Source organism: Toxoplasma gondii, chromosome II (genome assembly GCF_000006565.2).
Source record: "Toxoplasma gondii ME49 chromosome II, whole genome shotgun sequence".
Taxonomy (NCBI): domain Eukaryota; phylum Apicomplexa; class Conoidasida; order Eucoccidiorida; family Sarcocystidae; genus Toxoplasma; species Toxoplasma gondii.
The window spans coordinates 515,163-537,011 of NC_031469.1; the positions used below are offsets into that span (position 1 = coordinate 515,163).

General features: G+C 50.8%; 2 protein-coding genes across 2 annotated transcripts; both read left to right on the forward strand.

Moving 5' to 3' along the window:
• The first annotated feature begins 386 nt into the window (after nucleotides 1-386).
• TGME49_221660 (DEAD/DEAH box helicase domain-containing protein) lies at nucleotides 387-16,642 on the forward strand. The gene is made up of 16 exons (XM_018779933.1): nucleotides 387-3,926; nucleotides 4,959-6,116; nucleotides 6,487-6,804; nucleotides 7,220-7,332; nucleotides 7,989-8,091; nucleotides 8,487-8,628; nucleotides 9,432-9,549; nucleotides 10,341-10,440; nucleotides 10,924-10,998; nucleotides 11,398-11,607; nucleotides 11,968-12,479; nucleotides 13,058-13,169; nucleotides 13,565-13,909; nucleotides 14,317-14,496; nucleotides 15,063-15,223; nucleotides 15,496-16,642. Exons 1-16 carry the CDS (start codon nucleotides 2,127-2,129, stop codon nucleotides 15,599-15,601), a joined length of 5,553 nt encoding a protein of 1,850 aa, XP_018638281.1. The 5' UTR covers nucleotides 387-2,126; the 3' UTR covers nucleotides 15,602-16,642.
• An 843-nt stretch (nucleotides 16,643-17,485) lies between these two features.
• On the forward strand, nucleotides 17,486-21,638 carry TGME49_221665 (hypothetical protein). The gene is made up of 2 exons (XM_018779934.1): nucleotides 17,486-20,001; nucleotides 20,601-21,638. The coding sequence occupies exons 1-2, from the start codon at nucleotides 17,924-17,926 to the stop codon at nucleotides 20,878-20,880; spliced, it is 2,358 nt and encodes a 785-aa protein (XP_018638282.1). The 5' UTR covers nucleotides 17,486-17,923; the 3' UTR covers nucleotides 20,881-21,638.
• Nucleotides 21,639-21,849: the final 211 nt, after the last annotated feature.

Below are 21,849 nucleotides of genomic sequence, written 5' to 3' on the forward strand. Positions count from 1 at the left end.
TCCAGACTTTCTCCCGCCTCTCTTTTACCGACGGAACTGTATACGCAGCTGTCGTTCGGCTCGCTGAACAGGTGCCCAGACAGCAGACCGACAAAAGTCTTTCCCCCCGTCCTCGCATCCCGTCTTTTTCGTGATACATGACCTCCTCTGTTTCTCTGTGAACAACGCGGAAGATAGCTGAAACTGCACGGACGGGAAAGGACGGGGGTCTGGCGAAAACGACGAGGGAAAACCTCAGTTTGCGTGCATGCAAATCGCTCCCCCGCGAAGTTTTTCTCCCTGCCTTCTACGCCGACAGCGAGGAGACGGCTGACAGAGCGCCGGTTGAGTGACACACTAAATCGCTTTGTGCTGGCGCATCAAAGGTAAACGCTTTTTTTTTTCTACTCGAGGTGAAAGCAAGACTCTTGTGGTGTGGTTCCCCCGCTGTGCCGAACAGAGTCCGTTGGAAACCACTTGCCCGCTGTCGATTCTGGCACCGAGTGGGACCTGCTCGTTTACTCTTTCTCCACTCCGGCTGAAATGATCTCGTTTCTTCACAATTCGTTTCCCATTCACGCGAGAAACGTCGCGGTGTTCACTCTTCCCAACACCTGCTCTGGCGCCGGCCTTTCCTCCTCTTCTTTGTCTCCGTGCACTTCAGAAGGTCGCTTCTTCCGCAGTCCAGCGGATCGCCGACTTCCTGTTTCTCGAAAGTCGCCGCCCTTCGTATGCAAAACGCGACAAAGGCAGATCTCAAGTGAACTCCACTGTGCGCTGGAAGAAGGGAAGACGCTGTAGGGATGCTCTAAAGTTGGATGAGCGTCGCTCCCGTGTGTTGACTGCTGGAGATCGTACCCGTCTGCCGAAACAAGGATGCATCTAGGATGTTGTCCGTTTTTCGGGAAACGAGCTTAACAGTTCAGTTCTGAATCGAGACAGCGAAGGAGAGGCGATCGATTTTTTCCTGCCTCGCTTCGCCCAGGGTTCACGGACTCCGTGTCGCGCCGCTGAGAGGGGCCGAGACTGCGGCGTCGTACAAATCGTCGCTATTCCTGCAGATCTCCGCTCCCCTCCTTCCTTGTATTTTTTCTCTCATTTCCTCAGCCAGACGTTGAGCCTCTTGGCAGTCGCATTCGTTGCTTGTCGGCACTTTCGCCTCTCGAGGTCCGCCTCAGGAACCGCGTTCGTGTCTGTACACCCCGGAGTCCCAAACTTCCGCGTCTCTTCTGAGTTCTTTCTGCCCCTCTCTTCCGCGCCAGGCTTCCCTTGTTTTTTTTTATTCCCTAGGTCGTGTTTGTACGCTCGTCTTTCCCTTTGGTTTTCCGACGTCTCTTCCCGCAGTTTAGAGTCAGGCTCTTCGTCGACGCCCTCTGCTGATCTTTGATTCTTCGCTTCCTTTCTTTTCCAATTTCCCATTTTCTGGTCTTCCCCATCCTCGAGTCTCGTGGCTGTGTTCTCTGCATTTTCTCCACCTTTGTTTTTATCCCTCCGTCCGTTCTCTAAGAAAGGACCCGTCCCGTTCCTTGCATCGAAACCTCTTTACCTCAGTGTCTCTCCATTTGTCGTTTCCACTTGAATCTGCTGTGTCGCCGTTTCCCCGCGACTCTTGCCTCTTTTCACCTCAGCTCGAGCTCGCGGGCCTTCGCTCCCCCATCGTCCTGTTTCCTCATCTCTGAGTCCGAAAGACCATTTGACTTTTTGCCCCTCTGCTTCTCTCCTCAGTCTGCGTTTCTCCTCGATTTGTTTGTGGCTGAAATTGCTTGTAAAGCGCTTATGGCCCGGAGGCCTCGAACACCCGCACAACCAGAGGAAGGATTCGGGTCCTGGGAAATACGAGACCGCGTTGCAGCTTTGAAAACGATTTCCGGCCGCTCACTGCACAACTTTTGACCCAAAGGAGTTCTTCGTTGTCTGTATCTGAAAGCGGCATCCAGGATTCGAAGACTGCAGCTGTGTTTTCTGCTTCGATCGCAAACGACCCCGAAGCGTTTCGGCATCGATCGTGTCTCGCAGCGGTTCTTGACAGGCGGGCTGTGTTGACTTGGTGAACCGTCGGTGTTGAAGCTCGCAGCAGCGAAGCTCTTCGACTTCCGTGGACGGAGTCTCGCAGTACTTTACCTTTTCTCTGCAGATGTGACGGGACGATGAGTTCGTCTTCTTCTTCTCGTCGGAGGCGACACTCCGACTTCTCCAGCGACGACGGCCACCACCACCGCGCGTTTTCTCGCTCCTACTACGACCCGTCTCGGAGATCCAGACGCGACTCTGAGGAAAGAGACCGCAATTCTTCTTCGCTCCACTACTCCCGGCACTCCTCCTCTCGGCCGCCCTCGGAGAGAGACGCTGGACGACACAGCAGCCGGCGAGAGCGAGAAGAAGAGCGAGGCTCCCGATCCAGCAGATCTGGACGCCAAGAGAGAAGAAACGACGAAGGAAGCGAGAGAAGAACCGAGGGGAAAAGTGGGAAGAGACGCGACGAAAGGAGTCAAGGAAGAAGCGAGAGAAGAAGCGTCGCGCCCGATGAGAGACACGGCGGCTACGACAGAGGTAACGACACAGACAAGAGCGAGAGAGGAAGCAGAGGACGAAGACAGAGCGAAAGCGACAGCCGGTCGCCTTCCAGAGAAAAGAGGCGGCGCCAAAGACGCAAGGACCGTGAGGCTGAACGGGAGAGATACAGCTCAAGTCGAGGACGAGACGAGAGAGACAGACGGAGACACGACCGCCTGTCCGGCTCGGACTCGGGGAGCGACGGCGAACGAGAGACCAAGCGGAGGCGCAGAAGTGCAGAGAAGAGCGAGGCCAGGGAGGAGAAAGTCCAGAGAGGGTTAGAGAAATGCAAAAGTCTCGAGAACAAGCCCCGAGAGAAGACGGACAAAGGCGCCGAAGAAGAACGGAAAACGCGCCTTGAGCGATTCAAACAACTCGCGAAAGAGACGTCCCCAAATGGAGAAAAAGACCTCAAGACTTCTTCTCCCGCAAAGGAACGATCTGCCTCGCCTTCAATTTCCTCGAAAAAAATCGAGCGTCCAGAGCAGGAGGCTGCAGAGGCTGCGACTCAAGGCCCTACGTCTCAGACGAGCAAAGAAGGCTCGAAGATAAGCCGCCTCGAGCGTTTCAAAGCCCTCCAGCAGCTGAAGCCGACTTCTGGTTCGCCTCCGTCGCTTCTCGCACCTCAGGCCTCCACTTCTGACAGTCGAGCTACGGTCTTCTCTGCAGAGAAGGAGAAGCACGGCGCTTCGGAGAAGCCCGCCGGGACGACGAGCTTTCAGGCGCCGAGCTCGAAAGTGTCTTTGGCGCCCTCTGGAGACAAAAGGGACACCCCACAGCCGCGGCTCCGGCGCCTCGGAGACTCCGCGGCAGTCCAGGCAGCCAAGGCCGCCGCCTCAGCTGCCGCGACCGCGGTCGCGACTCTGGCTGCGCAGACGCTTTCGGCGAGCCGAGGCGGACGCGAGGCCGGCGAGAAGAACAAAGTTGAGGAGGCCCGAGAAGGCAGCGAGAAGAAGCCTGCAGGCTGGGGCGAGAGCAGAGAGACCAGCGGAGACGCGGGACAGAAGCCGAGCGCGCCTCTGGGCGCCAATATCGACGTGATCTATGGAGGCGAGAGGCTGAGGAAGACTGTGAAGGCTGGCGGCGAAGCTGTGGCGCCCGGAGGCCGCGACAAGGGAGCTGTGGAGGACAGAGAAGGGAGAGAAGAGACGAAAGGAGACGACGGGGACGTGGAGACACAAGAGACACAGGAGGCGCAGGAGACCGAGGGCGTCGAGGACGAACAAGGTCGACAAGGAAATGGGTCGAAGAAGAAAATGAGCAAAGCGAAGGAAAGGAAACAACGCCAACAGTTTTTGCTCAGAACGATTGCGATGAAGACACAGAGCGAAAACACCGCAGACGATCCTCTCGATGCATTCATGACGGCTCTCGAGTCAGAAGCGAAGGAAGAGGTGAGATACAGACGTTGTCGGGGGTTCTACAAGTGCTGGAGTTCCGTATCCGTCATCCCTGCTTGGTTGGAAACTCGAGTTGCTAACAGCGTTGGTATCTGGAAGCAAAGTAGAACCAGTTCGGTGGGAAGGTGTGTGGTAGAAGCCCAGATTCAAGTCGAGAAATGCGTGTCAGAAAACGTAAAACGGAGAAATTCTGTACCAGATGGAGCGCGCAAAGTAGTTTCCGTGACGCCACCGAGAAGCGGGTCGCATGCGTGTAACGTGCTTCGCGTTTTTCCATAACCAACCATTTCCGGTTTACTCGCTTTCAGCTGACTTCTCTTTGACCTTGCAACGGCAACGGTGCTCATTAAAGGCGCGTTTGCTTCTAGGAGAGTCTTTGTAATCCACACCAAGGGCCTTTCAACAGCGACTGTAACCTGCAGAGAAGCAACAACGCTAGTTGACCTACAACTCGGAACTCCATTTCAAAAGTATAACACGGAGTGTAGCGACCGCCTTTCCGGAAGGCAGGACGTTTGAGAAGAGTGTGCCGATGGAGACAGTGTCTCTCGATAACTCGTGGACTGCTTCGCATGATACTTAGATCTGTGCACTACCAGTTGGGGTTTCAGCAAGTTCTCTGCTCCTCGACATCACGGCGATTCATTTACATGGCGTCTTGGTTGTATATCCAACACATAAAATTGTGGCGTCAAAAGGACTGTTATTCACAGTCGGGTCTTTGGTAGCGTTGATTTCCTATTCATGTTCTATGCGTTCTCACATCCGCGTATATTCGAGAAACGAGATTTGTGTGCATGACCAAAGAATCCCTTAATAACATGGACAACACGCTCTAGGCGTACTCCATGAATTTGCGTTACCACTGATCTGCAGGCAGTTTGCCCTCTGCCTACCGTCTACAATTGTGTATGTTGTGTCCTCATGAATAACGAAATAACCGAAGTCGTCCCGGTAAAAATCTACAGTTTTGGCTTAAAGCAATGACAAGGAACTTGGTTGTCTGCGTTTTCCCCGTTTCTACAGCTGGATGCAGCGAAGGAGGAGGAACGCGGTAGGGTCGCACAACTGCGGTGTCTGAACACGAAGGGCAAGAAGGAAGCTGCGAAACCGAAGAAAGAAGCGGCTTCGACTGTCGACGCAAGTCGTAGTATTTCTTTGGAGGAGATTTCAAGGTGGGCGGAGGTCGAGCACCAGTTCATTCCTGTGAAAGCTGAAAGAGAGAAGCCAAGCGGCGAACGGGACTCGTCTTCGTCTCTTGTTAAGGAGGAGCAGACGCCTAGCGACGATGCGTCTTCTCCGTCAAAGCCGGCTTCTCTTCCTTCCGGGTCCAGCGAGGGGGCGTCTTCGGCGCCGCATGCGCAGACTTTAGAGACAGGAGAGACGAGTCGAGAGGAGACACGTTCGCTGGAGAAGCCGGAGGCTTCTGCCAACCTGGCGGCAGTTGACGAACGCGGGGAAGGCATGGAGACGGACCCGTCGCGCCTGCGCGTGAAGAGCGAGCCGGCGGATGCGGCGCCCAGCGACTCCGCTAGTTGGGCACCACCGGCGCGGGACGGGCCCAGAGACACCGTGGAGACAGCCGCGGAGACGCACGCAGACGCCGCGGCGGAGGCGGCCGCAGCCGTGGCGGCGGGTGGGGCTGGGGAGGAAGGTGCGAAGGACGAGGACGATGCGTACTACCGCGTGTTTATGGAGGAGATGAAGAAGAAGAAGGAGGAGGCGCAGAGACTCGAGGAAGAGCGAGAAAAGCGGTTGAAGATGACTCGAGCTGTGATAGCCGGCGAGGTCGGCCGAGGCCCCAGAGAGAAGAAGAAGCGGAGGAGAGTGGAAGAGGAAGAGGATGAACGCGTCTTCTCGGATGGGGAAGAAGAAGACTCAAGCGAAGAGGAAGGGGAAGGCAAGGACCCGGGTGCCCAAGGCGACGAGGAGAACCTCTCGTATTTCGACCTGTTGATGAAAGTAGGAGCAAAGAAGCAACTCCCCACGGTTGACCACGAGGCGTCAGCGTATCCGCCGATCAAGAAAAACCTCTACATTCAAGTGAAAGAAATCACATGCATGAAAGACCATGAAGTCGACGCGCTGCGAAAAACGCATGGAAACATCAAAGTCAGAGGCAAACAGTGCCCCCGACCCATCACGACCTTCTTTCAGTGCGGACTCCCAGACAAAATCGTCAAGGTGAGAAGGCCCTCAAAATCTTTTTCCGTCCTCTCTGCGCTTGGCTTTTTCAAAAACGTCCAGGAGCCACAGACTCCCGCCGCAGTAGAGAGGTCGTCTGTCCTCCTCGCTTGTGGGTGTCAGACGCTAACATCGCGCCCACTTCATTTTTGAGACTTTGCTTCTCGGTGTATGATCTCAGAGGACCGGAGGAGATGCAGGCTCGAAACAGGAAGGGGGGGCGGCAGCGACGGACGTCTCTAGCCTGTTTCTCTTCCATATTTTGGCGGGTGTCCGGCCATCTGCTGCTTTCTTCTTCGCAAACGCACCCGTCCTTCTCTTTCAGTCGCTGTCTTTCTGTTGTTTTCTACCTCAAATTTCCTGCATGCAGTACCTCACGCTTCGCGGCATTACGGAGCCTTTCCCCATCCAGATGCAAGCGATTCCTTGCCTCATGTGCGGGCGAGATGTAATCGCTGTCGCAGAGACTGGGAGTGGCAAGACTCTTGCCTACGGCCTTCCTCTGATTCGTCACGTGCTCTCTGTGAAGCAGCAGTACAAGACTTATCTAGCGAACAAGAAACTCGAGGTGGAGACTGCGGAAGAAGAAGGAGAAAAGAAACCCCAGCAAACTGCGCCTGAGGAAAAGAAATCTGGAAAGGAAAAGGTCGTCGTCTACAGAGATTTCCGAGACGGCGCCATTGCCTTGGTAAGAGGCACCACGATGAAAAACGCGGTGGCTATGCATGCATGCGAACGCAGGAAACGCTTCCAAGTTTCGTTTTTTCCTTCCACAGCGGCATGCGAGTGATCTTTTCGAGTTCCATACCCGAATTCCCCGTCTTTCCGTGTCTTTATCAGCACTCGGCGGACGCTATGGCTGCCTGGCCTGTGGGCATTCCTTCTGTTCTGCATTTCAAAGTTTCTCCGCTGCATGTGCAGAACTGGAACTCATGGACACGGTTCTTTACTCGACGTCGTCTCTCCAGGAACAATCCGAGCTGCTGACGCTCTGTGACGCCTTTGTGCGCGTTCGCAACTGTCTGTGGGGTGGCTGTGACTCGCCTTTCTCAGGATAAACAGCATGTATTTTTGAGACCCAACTCTGCGCATGCCCTTCTCAGGTCATTGCGCCGACGCGCGAGCTCTGCAATCAAATTTTCAAGGAAATCAATCGATGCTGTAAACTGGTCGACTTGAACGCCGTCGCATGCTATGGGGGTGCAGGAATTGGCAGGTAGACACCTCAGGGGTTCGGTTTTTCTTTGTGTTTTCCCCCTTGTCAGTCTCTGTCTCCTTTAACCTGTTTCCCTCTATTCATGCTCTCTTTGCAGTTGCTCCATGCGTGTCTTTGTACCGTTTATCGACTGCTTTCCTGCCTTCTCTCTGTGATTTGTTCCGTGGTAACTCGCCATCCTTGACGCTCGTATCGCTCTCCTCGGTCTCCACAGTTTGTGCTTGGCGTCTTCGCCGACTGAATCATCTCCTCCCCCTCGCCTTTGCAAGAGGGAGAGGGGGAGCGCGCGCAGGGTCGGAAAGGTGCTCAGAGGCACCGGATTATCCTCGTCACTGTTTCATCTCTCCCTTTCTCGATCTCTCACTTCTCTGTTCTTCTCTTTTCCACTCGTTCTTTCACCTTCATTCTCCTTTGTTTCTCTTCTCTCCGTCGCGTCAGCTGTCTCTCTTCTCTTTTGGCATTCTCGTTTAGTGTTCTCTCCATATGCGACCTTGTTTTTCCTCTGCCTTCTTTTCTGTCCATCTGCGTTCTTGACCTCTCCATCTGCGTTCTTGTTTTTTCCTCTGCGTTCTTGTTCTTTCCATCTGTGTTCTTGTTCTTTCCATCTGCGTTCTTGATCGCTCCACCTGCGTTCGTGATCTGTCTGTCTTGTGCAGCCAACTGGGAGCAATCAAGAGGGGGGTGGAGGTGATCGTCGGCACTCCGGGGCGTCTCATCGACATTCTCACGATGAATGGAGGCCGTTTGACGTCTCTGAAGGTGAGGACTGCGCTTTTCGCTAGATTTAACATACGGAGGATTCAGAGCTCATGTCATTCCTTTGAAAGGCGTTCCCAGCTTAAGGCGCGGATCTGGATTATGACATCGGTGGATCTGCTCAGATCAGCGCTCGGCGACGGTTACTGGTGTATTCAGAGCATCGCTCCATTTAGTGTTCCGGTCTACGTCTGGGCAGCTCCGTTTCTTGAAGAAAAATGGCGGTCATGGGAAGAAGAATGGGGACTTGACTCTTTGCCTTTTAGTAGAGGAAGAGAACGAAACGGAGCCAACCAAGACGATGCTGAAAGAGACAACACAGTTGCAGTTATCTCCAGGTGTATTCGACAGTCCACAGAGTCCAAAGTTCCTTCTCGCCGTTGGGATTCGTTTTGCAGCGCGTGACCTTCATCGTTTTAGACGAAGCGGACCGCATGTTCGACTTTGGCTTCGAACCGCAAGTCACTTCCATCATTGCTTCCTCGAGACCAGATCGACAAACGTGTCTTTTCTCAGCCACCTTCCCTCCTCATATTGAAGGTAACGAACAGTCTGAGCTACTTCTCTGCACGATCGCTGCATGCGTTCACCTCTCTCTTCTGCAGGCATCTATATCTGCACATATGTATAGATGTCCATGTCCGTCTGCATCTGTCTACCTCTCGCTCTTCAACTACGTCATTTCAATTACAGTTATCGATGTCTTTCTATTTATCTGTATCTCCGTGCATCTATCTTTCTATATCTATCTTTCTGTCTACCTATCCATCTACCAGTGTCTATATCTATGTATACATACATACACATATATGTAAATGTACAGTTGTAAATATTTATGCTTGCGTGAAGAAGTGACTGTATGGACGTACCTAGAGTTGGTGCTGCATATGGCGGGTGTTGTCGCTCTCTGTCTCATGAGCTTAAACGTGTAGAAAGGTAAATGGAATTTCTTCGCGAAAGCGTACGATGCACCCCGTATGAAAATCAGAAGCGGAATAACAGAAACCGAACTCTGCGCTCCAGCAACCGCCATTCTTCGTACTCCTTCTTCAACTTGAGAGAAGATGTGATCTATAGTGTGTGTGTGTGTGTATACTATGTATCTATCTATCTATATATATATATATATGTATATGTATGGTTTTATCTACGCGTGTGCCAATATTTACACATGCTTCTGCAGTTATATAAATGCATATAATTATCTATAGATACGCAGTTGCAAGCGTATATCTGCATTTGAATGTGTATGTCTACAAATGCCTTCACAGACATTCCTGCATTTGCGGCTTTTTTGCGCGACTTAAAACGATTTAAAAGTTTGATTGTTGTGCTCTGTGCAGCGCTAGCTCGTCGCATTTTGCAGAAACCCGTGGAAATCATTGTGGGCGAGAAGGGGCGGACGGCAGCGAATGTTCAGCAGTACGTGGAAGTCATGGAGGAAGAAAGAAAATTCTTCAGGTAAGTTTTTTCCGCTCATTTTTTCGAACGCACTCCAAGTCAGAAGTACACATATTCGGCTGCAGCTGTGCCGGTACGTAAAAACGAAGACGCAGATATATATATATATATATGCATATAAATATATATTCACATATATATATATATACATTTATGTACATATATGTATCGCTTTCAGTTGTTTTGTGGCATGCGTGGCATGTGACAGGTGGAGGTGCCAGTAAACGCATAAAAAGAAGAATCCTTCGAGGAGAAGCGAAAGGAACGCATCTGTCTCTTTCTTACGCTTGCTGATTATATGTATATGTACATATATATATATATATATATATATATATATATGCAGATCCGCATGTGACATGCTTCTGTGAGTTTTGCCTTTGCTCGGGATTGTCTGTTTTTCCGATACACAAGGGTCCACCTCTTTTTATTGTTTATTAAGAAACTGCTTCGGTTCCGAGACCAAGAGGGAGTAGGGAGGAGATTGAAGGAGAGATCGAGGAAGAGAAAGCAAGCGCATAGGAGGGAATGGAAGGGAGAGAATGAGAGGGGAATGAAGGACGGAGTCGGAAGAGAATAAGAGAGAAGTTAACAGGAGATCTGGTTGACTCACAGAAGGAACACGATGTCAATTTGCGCTTGGAAGAATGCTGGATCCCATTTCTCGCGTTGCTCTTTCGTTTTCCTGTCCTTTCTTTGGTCTCGTTTCTTTCGTTTCTCTACCGCCCCTATTTTCCGTGATTTTCTCTCCTTTTCGCCGTCCGTCTGCGTCGCTTGTTTCCTCTTTCCAGATTGCTGCAGCTTCTAGGAGAGTGGCAGGAGCACGGCTCTGTCATCATCTTTGTCAATCGTCAAGTCGAGGCTGACGAGTTGTTCACAGAGCTCCTCAAGGTGAGTGCGTTTTCGCGCATGTTTGTCGCCCCTGCTCTTGTTACCTTTTGGAGTTTTTATACTTTCTTCCTCTCCGTTCCTTCGTCTCTCTGCTCTATTTTTCTGCGTCCCCAGACAAGCGAAACCTCGACTCGCTCTCTGCTTTCCCCATCACCGCTTTGCTTCTTTTCTTCTCCTCTTGCTCCTCTTATCGGCTTCTGCCGCGTTCTTCTCGTCTTCATTCGTTCTCGTCTTTTCTTCTCCTCTTCTCTTCTTGTTCCTTCGTCTTTTGTTCTCTTCTCTTGTTCTCCTCTTCGTTTCTCTTGTTTGCTTCTGCTGTTCTCTTCTCTTCGTTTTTCGTCCTCTCTTTCTTGTCTTGTTATCCTCTCTCGTCTTCTGTGTCTCTCTTCACTTCGTCTCTTAAGAGTCCCTCTCGTTCGCTGCTCTTTTGTTTCGTCCTCCGCCAAATCGCTTCGCCTGTGTCTCGGGTGTCTCTGCCTGCAGTATGGCTACCAAGCCGCGACGCTCCACGGCGGGCAGGATCAAACGGATCGCGAGTTCACGATTCAAGAGTTTCAGGTTTGTCTTCTTTCTTAATCTGGGGATCCTCAGACTCTCTTTGACACCGGCGCCTCTGCAACGCATACATACAAATAAACGTATACATGCATTTATATATACATATATATATATATATATATATATATATATATATATGTAACTCTGCACGTCCGTTTCTTGTCATCGATATACAAACGCGTACGCACACATATTCACATGCATCCACATGTCCAGCTGTACATATATATTTGTAGGACTGGAGTGACCGGAAAAGAAGACGAGTCGATCGCGTGCTTCCTGGTTGTTTCGGCTTTTGGAAACAAGCCATATTTACATCTAATAACTAACTCCTATATATATATATGTGTGTGTGTGTATCTCGGAGGTTCGCGATTGCAATGGTGTCTGCCTGCTTAGGACGGCGTGAGGACTTTGTTAATTGCCACGAGTGTGGCAGCGCGAGGCCTGGATTGCAAGCATTGCGTTCTGGTCATCAACATGACATGTCCGAACCATATCGAAGATTACGTCCACCGCATTGGGCGCACAGGACGAGCAGGGCGCATAGGAGTCGCCTACACGTTCTTGACCAAGGAAGATGCAGACAAAGCTGACGACCTCGAAAAGGTACACAAAATGCACAACCCGAAAGAAAATGCCAAACGAAACAAAACAGCTTCTCCCTCTCCAGATATATATATATATATATACATATATATATATATATATACGTATATATGTGTATATATGTATTTGTATGTATTTGTATGTATGTGTGTTGATATTTGTGTATGTGCATATTTGTTCATGTCTGTGTCTAGAAAGACGACGGCCGCCGTCTTGCTCTCTCGCTTCTCTCTCTATACCTCTGTGAATCTGTGTATGCATCCGTTTATGTGTGCATCTGGATTGGGGGGTTTCTTTGGTCTCGTCGCTTCTCTGTTTTCCGTTTTCCACGTTGCGTGCATCGGGCGTATTTTTTTCCAGGCGCTGACGCAGTCTGGGCAGGCGGTGCCCCAGGCTCTGTCGGACTTGTCCGCACAGTACAAGCAAGAGTGCAACTTAGGTATGCACGAGAAGAAGAAGAAGGGCGGAGGCGGCTTCGGAGGTCGCGGTTTTTCGTTTTCTGCTTCTGAGAAGAGCAGACAGCAGCGGGAGAGACAGCAGGCTAAGAAGGAGTTGGGTCTCGAGAAGGACGCAGAAGACGAGGAGTTCCTGGACGCCGACCTGCTCGCTCCCGAAGACGTCCTTGGACCCTCTGGAGACCGGGAACCGGAGGGCAGAGGAGCGGCGGTCGACCCCGTGACGGGGCTGCCTGTCAACTTCAGTGCGGCGACTGTGCTGAGTTCCGCGACAGACGGCAATTCGCTGCAGTCGGCGGTCGCCGCAGCTGCGGCCAAAGCAGCGTCCCTCGCCCAGAGACAGGCGGCCTCCTCGGGTCCCGGCCTTGCCAGCTCGGAAGGCGCAGAACGAGCCAGAGTTGTGGCGGAGCTGCTCAGGTCAGCGAACGGAGGTGGAGACAGAACAGAGGCGAGACACGGAGCGAGAAGTGGAAGGAAGGCGAAGACCTCAAAGGAGGAAGAAGAAGAGCGGGCGATGGGGGACAGCTGAACGAGGAAGACAGGAGAGGGAAGAACACATGGAGAGAGAAAGTCAACTGCGGAGAGAGAGAGGACGCTCAGAGAGCGACGATCGTCTCTGCGTGGAGGAGGCTACGCAGGAAAACGGGGGGTGACAAAGAAAACCGTTCACAGTTTCAGTTTTCAGTTCAGATGAAAGGAAAAAGGGGCGTAAAGGTGCTCAGGGTGCAATCGTCGGACCATCTCGATTGGTGTATTCAAAGACAATTCTCTCTTCAAAGGCTTAGATTAACAGCCTGTGAAAGGTCCCTGTCTTTTTTACTCAGTAAAATTCAGACGAGAAACGCCGTGTTAGCGTTGTTTCGCCTCTGCGGTATGTCGTCAGTCCGTTTGTCTCGGGTCTCTTGTTCTCAGCACGGTTCTCTCGTGTCTCTCTGTTTCCTCGGTTTCCCCTCACGCATTCATCTTGGTTTTCTTCTTTTTTCTCTGGTTCGCAGGAGACAAGATGAAGAAAGGCTACTGTCTGCTGTGCCGCCTCCACCACCTCCAGGCGCACCCGCGAGTCCGCCCCCTGTTGGCGATGCAACGGCCCTGTCGATCCCTCAGCAGGTACTCCATTTCCTGAAAAAGCATTTTCGCATTCTCAGTTTGCTCTGTTTCCTGCATCTCTCGGGTTTCTCCTGTTCCATCCGTTTCTCTCGTCCGCGTCTCCGTCTTCTTTCTTTTGGTGCTTTTTCTCCTACCGTGTTGTTGCTTCTTCTGTCACCACGTCCTTCTCGTTTTCTCACATGCCCCTTGGCGTTTCTCATTCTCTTCATCTGACTTTCCTTCACTGCCTTCGTCTCTCTGCGTCCCCCCCCTTCTTCCCTTCTCTGTTATCCTGCACGTTCTCCTCCTCCCTTCTTCTCCACCTGCTTCTCCTCTCGGCTTCTCTCAGCTTCTCTCACCTGCGTTTCCGGTCACCTTCCTTCGCGTTCTGTGCGGGTCTCTGCTCTGTTGTGAAGGCCGATCGCATGGCGCAGAACGCCGTACAACACATCGCAGATCCGATTGAGCGTGCTCGTCACTTCGCCGCTGTGAAGCAATCTCTGACGAACTTCTTGACCTCCCGTCGCGCTGCGGCGAACTCTGCTTCGCAAGCAGTTGCCACCGGCTTCACTCCTGGTCAGCACCAGCATCAGCTAGCTGTGGCGGCCGCTGCCGCGACGGCCGCGGCGGCTGCGGCCGGCGCAGGCGGCGAAGTGGCCGAGGCCGCAACGCAGGCTCTGGAGCTTCTGAAAAGTGGATCTCAGAGTCTCAGTGCTTCAATGGCTCTTCAGGCAAATCTCGAGAAACTCAGAAATATGTCGGTAAGACAAGAAGGTCCAACACACTCGTGTCGTATGCATATACATATATATATATATATATATATATATATTCGTAGATATATTTGTACTCATGTATGTATGTGTATTTGTATGTATATATATATATATATATATATACTTGTATGTCTCTCTCTCTCTATATATATATATATATACATGTATGTGTATGTATGCAATTCCTGTATAGACCTGTAGTTGAACGTTTGAAGGATGCAGGCGAGTAGATCAAGACACTTGCATGGATTGATTTACGCGGGAATTCGCTGTGTGAACGCGGAGCTCATACATGTGCGAGAGTGACGGCCACGGGTGGAGTCTCTCGTGTTTTTCCCCGTCTATTCTTTGATGCATGCGTTTTGTCCTCCTGCGTGCGGGCTGTCCTTCAGAGCCAAACGGCGCAGAGTGTGGCGGCCGCCCTGGCTGTTTTGTCTCCTGCAAATGCAACGCTGGGGAGGATTCGAGGACTCAGTGAACGTGGATACAAGTGTCCCAACACCGGGAACTTCGTGGATGAATTCGAAATCAACGACTACCCCCAAATTGCCAGATACAAATTCACGCAGCGCGTAAGCCTCCACCGGTCGATCCGCCAGGCTCCATAGACAGTCTCCACATGCATACATCCATACGTACATATATGTATATATATGTATATATGCATATATATACATATGTCTACGTATATTCTACATCCACACATGTCTATACATATATATGTGCATATATATATATATATATATATATTTATATGTATACTTACATACATGTGTATATGCGCATATAAATGCATAGTTGTGTGTATCTGTGAATTCGGTAAAACAACAACGATCACTGACTCGAGATGCGTTCCCAATCTATTGTGTCAGGAGTTGGCGCACGGGTTGAAGAGCGAGGTAGAAGGGAGGGGAAAGCAAGAGTAAACAATCCAGGGGTGTACGTACACCTCGGGGAATGCACGTCTAGTGCTGGGTTTCTGTTGTTCGTGCCTTGTCATTTTTGCATTGGAGGCGTTCTCTTTTGTCTTGCATCTTCGCTCTGAAGACAATTGCAGCATTTTCTGAGGAGTCTTCTACTGCGCATTTCACGTGGTTTTCCGCCGTTTCTCGGGCACTTTTTGTCACGCTTTTTTCAGGATGTGCTTAGTCGCTTGATGGAGGAGACTGGCGCAGTTCTCTACGTGAAGGGCCAGCATGTGGATCCTAAAGAAAAACACAAAGTCAAACTCGCACCGGGAGCGAAGTATTTGCACGTGGAGATCATCGGCGCGACTCCGATCATTGTCCAGCGCGCGAGGTGCGACACGATTTATATCTCGAGTTAGGAAGGTGCAGGTGGTTCGCCTTTTCTCGCGTTTCAATCTCCCTCGAACCCAAGGCCGGGCGGAGACAGAAAAGCAAAGCACAAGTTGCTTCGGCCTTCCGTGTAGTTCTCACGCGACTCTGCTTTGACCTTTCGCCATGTGACTCGTGAATACTCCAAAATTTGTGTTCCTTTTTTCTTTTCCTTCGTCACCGCTCGATTCATCCTTTCCGTTGTTTCTGTTTTTTGCGTCTACTTGTCTCCAGGAACGAATGCCGCCAGCTGTTGGAAGCCTTGGCAGTGCGTTCGTTGAACACCACCAACACACAGACAGCGCGTGCCATCACAGGACGTTACAACATTTGGAGTTAAGCAGAACGGGCAAGCGGAAAGAGTTCGTTTCCGCGGAGACAGAAAGGGAATTGTTTTGTTTCGAAACGCACAACCGAAACAAAGTGACCTCGAGCAAAGGCCATGCAGGCGACTGCGGAAAACAGCGCTTCTCTGGGGGCGTCTTCCTCTCTTGCTGTCCGTCTGTCTTTCAAGGACACGAAGCAGGGACTTATACAAAATCCATTGGTACCTTTGTATATATGTATATACATATATATATATATATATATATGCATCTATAATGTATATGTGTGTAGTGTTTGATATGGAGCTTTGTATGTGAATGCATGCCGTGTGTCACCTTAGAGGAAACGGAAGGAGGGCGGGGGGTATCTTGTTGGAGCCCATCGAGTGTCGGGGGAGTCGAGTTGGTTGGCCATCCGTCGAGTGCGTGTTCTTGTCTTTGTTGCGCATATTTGTTCACGGGAAACGCTTTTTCGAGGGCGAGGAGACAGGCCAGGACCGTCTCGCCCATCGTGGCGCTTCTCGCAAGCGAAAGTGAATGCAGTCCGCCTTCGTTGACGACGGGAGACGCCCAATTCGCGCCTGTCGCTTTTTGCTTTTCTCTCTTCTCTCCCATTGTTCTTTTTCTGACTACTTTTTTCCCTGCGCCCTCTCTCTGTCTTTATCCCCCGCGTCTGTTTTCGTATCCTTCCATGCGCTGTTTCCTCTTGAGCTGATTCCCACCCCTTGGCTTCTCGCCTATCACTCGCTGTGCTTGCCTGTGGAAGCCGTCGAACGAAAATTGTAAAAACAAGAAAGTTGCCGCTGTCAGACACACCGAAAGAGTGCTGAGTTACACTGGTGGCAGCTGTGAGGATGCCTTGTTTGAGTTTACCGCCACCGTATAAACCTGAGAGAAAGCTGCTTTGATGACGATGTAGACGAGCCGCTATTGTTGAGGCACAGCCACCATAACCCCGATAGAAACCTCTAACTTCGTGACACTAGTGTTTAATCAAGGTGGTCGTGGAAAACAATGGAGAAAAGGAACAGACAACACATACTTGTAAACGGAAGGTCGCGGCGTTCACATCTAAGGAATGTCCGGCAGTTTAACTGAGAAAACGTACGCTTGACGTCGCTCCGAGGCCTTTTCTCTGCTTTGCATTTTACGTCTTGCTTTTTGTTCCGGTTGTAAGTATGTAGCCTTTGGATGGGCCGAACACTCTGTTTTTCAAAGAGAAGACGAACGAAATTATCTTGCCCGCAAATCAAGAAGAAACTGAGAATCGCTCGACGGCAGGGAGGCGCCTTTGATGCACAAGTGAAATTTGGTAGTCTCCGCCGAAGCTGAAATGTTCAGCAACGGATGTCACACGTTATGCGCCGATGTTTGTGCTCAAGGAGCTGACAGACACTAGTAACTTCATTAAAATAGGTTTTGTTTGTAAACTCGATGATAGACACACACTCCGCAAAAACATCCAAGTATCTTCATATATATATATATATATATATAGTGTTTATATATATGTAGGCTAATGCTTGTAGAGATACATTTATATATCAACCGGTTTTCGGGAACAAAGGTGTCCACTATTGTATAGAGCAGCGGCTAATGCGCAGCTATCTCCTATGCGTTCCGCAAGCAAAAGACGCTGGCTGTCTTTTTTCTTTCAAGCGTTTTGTTTCACGACATGTACAAGGAGCTCGGATCTTTAAACACAATCGCATCTCCAGGTGTTTTTCCTTCTTTGCCATGGGAGATGATGCAGCTAACTCTGAGTGTGCGAGACTGCGCGACCTGCAGTTAGATTCCCATTTGCCCAGAAATTTTGTAGGGGAATTTTCGCAGTTTTCTCCCATGGTTTTTGGAAATTCTATGCCGCCGTAAAGTTGTGGTCTTTGTCAGAGCCTCAACCGTCGCGGTTGTCTCTCTTTTTTTCAAGGTGTTAGTGAGTTTTTTCTGCAGAGTCTTGTCGTGTGCCTTTCTAGTCACGTGTCAACCGGGAACACGCCCTTAGTGAAGTTATCGGGCTCCGGTTTTGTACTCGTTTTGGCGATCGTTCGCTTGTTGGTTTCCCAGTACCACAGTCTTCCTTTCGTTGGCCTATCGGTATTACACGTGGTTCGCTGTACTTTCGCGTTCATATCGATATAACCCATGATACAGATCCGGGTTACGTGTGTCTTCGTAGCAGACAGAACTCACGGCAGCGTTTTTGTGTGTTTAGGGACCGATACAAAGACCTACTTGTGAGTGCCTTGTCCGGCAACAACAGAAAGCTGCCCTCTCATCTTGAATTCCATGCAGCCTTCCTCATCCTTCCCTCTTTTTTGGTACACCTTTTTGCAACCATGGTGAGGAGTAGCTCTGTGAGTGCCGTTCTGTTGTGTGCGCGTTCCTCATTCCGTTCTCCATCGGTTGGACGGGAAGGTGCAACAAAAGCGGAGACTTTGCCCGAGACAAGAGTCTCCCAAGGCTCTGCAAATTCTTCCTCCGTCTCATATGTAGCCAAAGAAACATCGCCGGTCGATTGCCTGCAAATTTGCAGGAACTCAACTGCTGACGATGGACGCCTTCCTTCGCATGCGGGCGCCGAGACGTTTTCCACACAGGATCGTACACCGCTCCAGTCCTCCTTTTTGACACGCAGTTGGATTCCATTTCGCCACAAAGAAAGGAAGGTTCTCGGTGCCGAAAGACCTGCAGAAGGTGCCGCTGATCGAAATGTCGAAAATCCTGTTCACAAACACCTGAAAAAAAGCACGCGAGGAGAGTCCTTTGACGGTAGTTTAGGTTGGCGTTCAGGTGGTTGCCGTTTCTTGTCCAAAAGAAAGGGCAAACGTCGGGCTTCTTCGTGTCCTTCTGTCAGTTCCAGGAGTCAGGAAGTAGCTGAATACGGACGGACTGGTTCTGGCGAGCAGAAAAACGCTCGTTGCGCCGAACCGACAAATTCGTGTTCACCGAAACGCGGCAGAGAACCCCTGAGGCTCTTTACCCTCACTTCTTGCTTAATTAGGAGACGCCAGAACAGTGCATGTCGTTTCGCGGAGACTGAAAACGCAGCCGGGAATCCCAGGCAGGCATCAAGGGAAGAAAGAGGTGCTTTCTGTGAAGGAACCGGTAGCAGAGGTTGTCGCTGTTGTAGCTCGGGCGCTGGAGAAGTGCCTGTGCACCCTAAGTTTTCGTCGTTCCCTGTGCCAGGAGAACGTGATTCTGCTTCTCTTTCTCCGGGAAGCCACACCACGAAGAGTCGGGAGAACAGCTGTCCGGTCAACACCGCGGAAAAGGTGAAAGTTCCTCCTTTTCGCCGAGAAGCAAATACGACAAGAACGCCAGGAAGATCGGACACCCCCGGCGCCCCTTCGCCGCACCCGAGGAAAAACTTCCGAAGTGCAGAGACAGAAGACAGAAACATGCAGGTGGAAACAACTGCAAGCCAACGTCTGAAAACGCGCGAGTCTTCGGTTGCGAAAACCATTTTGGAATACAGAGAGGAATACGAATGCGCCCCGCCCCGATCCGAACCTTGCGTAAAGCTCCGCTCAACCCGCAGTGCTGTGACCTACAAGCAGACTTCACAGCTTCGTGCAGAAAGGAAAAAACACTGCGTTCTGAGGCATCAGTCGCGGGACAGACACCGGTTTCCGTCTGCGAGTAGACCGGAACCGAGGACTGACAGAGGGGGGAAGACAGTCTTTAGATCAGACACAAACGTATACACGCGCGGCCGTCATTTCCACAAAGCCTCTGAAAGAAAAGCGACAGACCCGCAGGCACCGCGAGCGAAGAGGGAATGGAATGCGAAGACACCGGAACACCTAGAGCCGCTCTGCGGAGAAAAGGAAAAGCAAAAGCCGGAACTCGAGGTAGAACAAACGCTAGCGAAAGCCGCACTGAGAAAAACCCGCGCCGAAGATTCACAACCGACTGCAAAACGAACAAGAGAGCTTGAGCCCAGAGTTCCTAGTGAATTCAAAAGAGAAAGAGAAACGAGGCCACACTCAAAAGGTCGCAAGCACTGCCTCAGCAAACAAGCACAAGAAGAAGGCGAGAGAAGCTGGGTGTCGGAAAAGGGTCCGCGAGACGTTTGCGATCCGTCGACGTCGAAGAACCACAAAACATCCTCCAAAGAAGCCCAACAGACGAAACAGAGCTCCTCAGAATGCCGCGATGGTACTGGTACGGGCGTGCATGAAAGTTTTAAGCTTTTTCCGCACGGCGTAACTTGCGCTGGATCTGTTAAGGCAGCCTTGTCCTGCTCTCAGCACTCGCGTTTTCCTTCGCCTGCTGAGCCGACAAGAAACGGATTTCCTCGATCTCCAGCCTACGTACCGTGTGATGGTAGAGTCGACAAACATCGGAACGGGCCCCTTTCTCATGGAAGAACAGAACAGGACAAAACGGAGGAAAGGAACCACCAACGAGTTCTGTAAGTTCAAAAGTTGTACCTATGCGTACGTGTCTAAACATGAGTACGGGGAACCATGCATCTAATACAAATAAATATGCGCATCCGCAAGGATGACAAGAAAAAGCAGGAGTTAAAGTGCCACACATTCTTCCCGCTCAATGGTGCCCAAATGTAGAAGTTTACATCGACACACAATAGCTACAGGCTTTTTCTGACGGTGCTCCACTTTCGTCTCTGCGTTTATATTTCCTCGATACCAAAATACGTGCTTCTCACTTTTACACTACAGTTGTTGCTTGATCCAGTTCTGTGAAATCCAGTTCGTATGTTTCCACACATACGTTTGGTTGTAAATTCGGAATACTGTGACCGACCAGGTGTCGTGCAGTGGCTCCCGCAATCATGTTTTGTCGATCATTTTGGAACCTGTGTTTGTCATTTTCGCTTCACGGGGAATCGCGTGCCAGACCAGATTTACAAATTCCAACTTGCCGTCTCTTGATCATTCCCTTTCTTCATTTCCCTCGTCCATTCGGAACTCTTCGCCGTTTCCTCGACTGCAGATCGTTGTCTTTGTCTCTTTTTTTGCTCTCTTGGCTTTTTGCCTTTTCTTCCAGAGCACGGAGACTTTCTCCGTCAGCTGTGCCTCCCGCAGCAATCTCCCGCCTTCCTGCTCAAGCGCAGCGACTTGCGACCTCTTTCCTGTCAAATCGCGATCTGTTTTTTTCCCTGCCTTCCTGTTCGGCGGCGGTGTTATCTCTTGAAGAAACCGAAAACACTGGCGTGTATTGTGTCGGCACACCCGCCTCGTTGTGTCGGCTTGAGAGGTCCGGATGGGCAAGACCAAAAACCGGCGCTCTAGAGGAGGGGAAAAACAAAGTCTGCCTTGAGGCGTGAAAGCGCGCGCACCTTGACTTTTCTCATAGCTACTGCCACCCGGCCCGCGACATCCAGCCGACGGCGGAATGCAAGTAAAAACAACACACCTAAAACTGCTGGGGCCTGTGGATAAATGTCAAGCATGCGACCTTCACGTTTTCTGTGTGAAATCTTCTTCGAAGAAACACCTACGGCTTCAGAAAAATGCAGACGTACCCACCTGTGATACCCCTAAATACGCATATGCGTATCCTCATTTTTTTCTTTTGGAATTCTTCTCGTCGAAGACTCAAATGATGTAGCAGAAACGGTCTCTCTTTTCCGCACGTATTGTGTAGGGTAACGACGCCTTCAGCTTTTACGTGGTGTGATTGCGACTGAAAGGTGGAATCTGCGGACGGAGATCCACTGATTCGCTGGTTTCGCCCATACATTCGCGCATTTACCTCTTCCTTCTTTCCCTAGAATCCATCGGTTCGCTGAAAATGCTTGACTTGTTTTTTTGCTGTCACGAAACTCCTGACACAAACTGCCGGTAGCCGGCCGCTAAAACGGCCCTCTGTCGAGCAACGTTCGTCACCCCTGTGTGCTCATAGACCCCAAGCTCAAATACATTTACATACACACGCACACCTTTAAGTTCCTATAGAGAAAGGCTAATTGACGTACACCCAACTGCAGGGTTGAATTTCTCCCGACATTGGAAAACTCGTCGTGCAGCGTTTTCGTGATCACTGTTGACGATATCCATCTAGCTCAGCAAGAACGCCGGAAGAGCGAGGTAGCAACTAGAGTGTGGAGAAGCGCAGACATAGTTCGCTACCTTTCCCTCCGTCTTTGCCGAGTTACAAATCTCCCGTCCTACCCGCGTTTCTCACAGCTGCTGTTCAGAATGTGAGTGGTTCGGTTTTCCCGCGGTTTCTACGTAGTATCGTAAATTGCCGTCCGAACATCGGATGAACAAACAATCTTGAATTACGGTAGACT

Excerpts from the sequence above, each read along its gene's own strand:
- TGME49_221660 (XM_018779933.1), top strand. The coding sequence starts at position 2,127 with ATGAGTTCGTCTTCTTCTTCTCGTCGGAGGCGACACTCCGACTTCTCC. Across the intron at positions 9,550-10,340 it reads GAAGAAAGAAAATTCTTCAG|ATTGCTGCAGCTTCTAGGAG; the intron begins GTAAGTTTTTTC and ends TCCTCTTTCCAG. Across the intron at positions 12,480-13,057 it reads GTTGTGGCGGAGCTGCTCAG|GAGACAAGATGAAGAAAGGC; the intron begins GTCAGCGAACGG and ends TCTGGTTCGCAG.
- TGME49_221665 (XM_018779934.1), top strand. The coding sequence starts at position 17,924 with ATGGTGAGGAGTAGCTCTGTGAGTGCCGTTCTGTTGTGTGCGCGTTCC. Across the intron at positions 20,002-20,600 it reads AGGAACCACCAACGAGTTCT|AGCACGGAGACTTTCTCCGT; the intron begins GTAAGTTCAAAA and ends CTTTTCTTCCAG.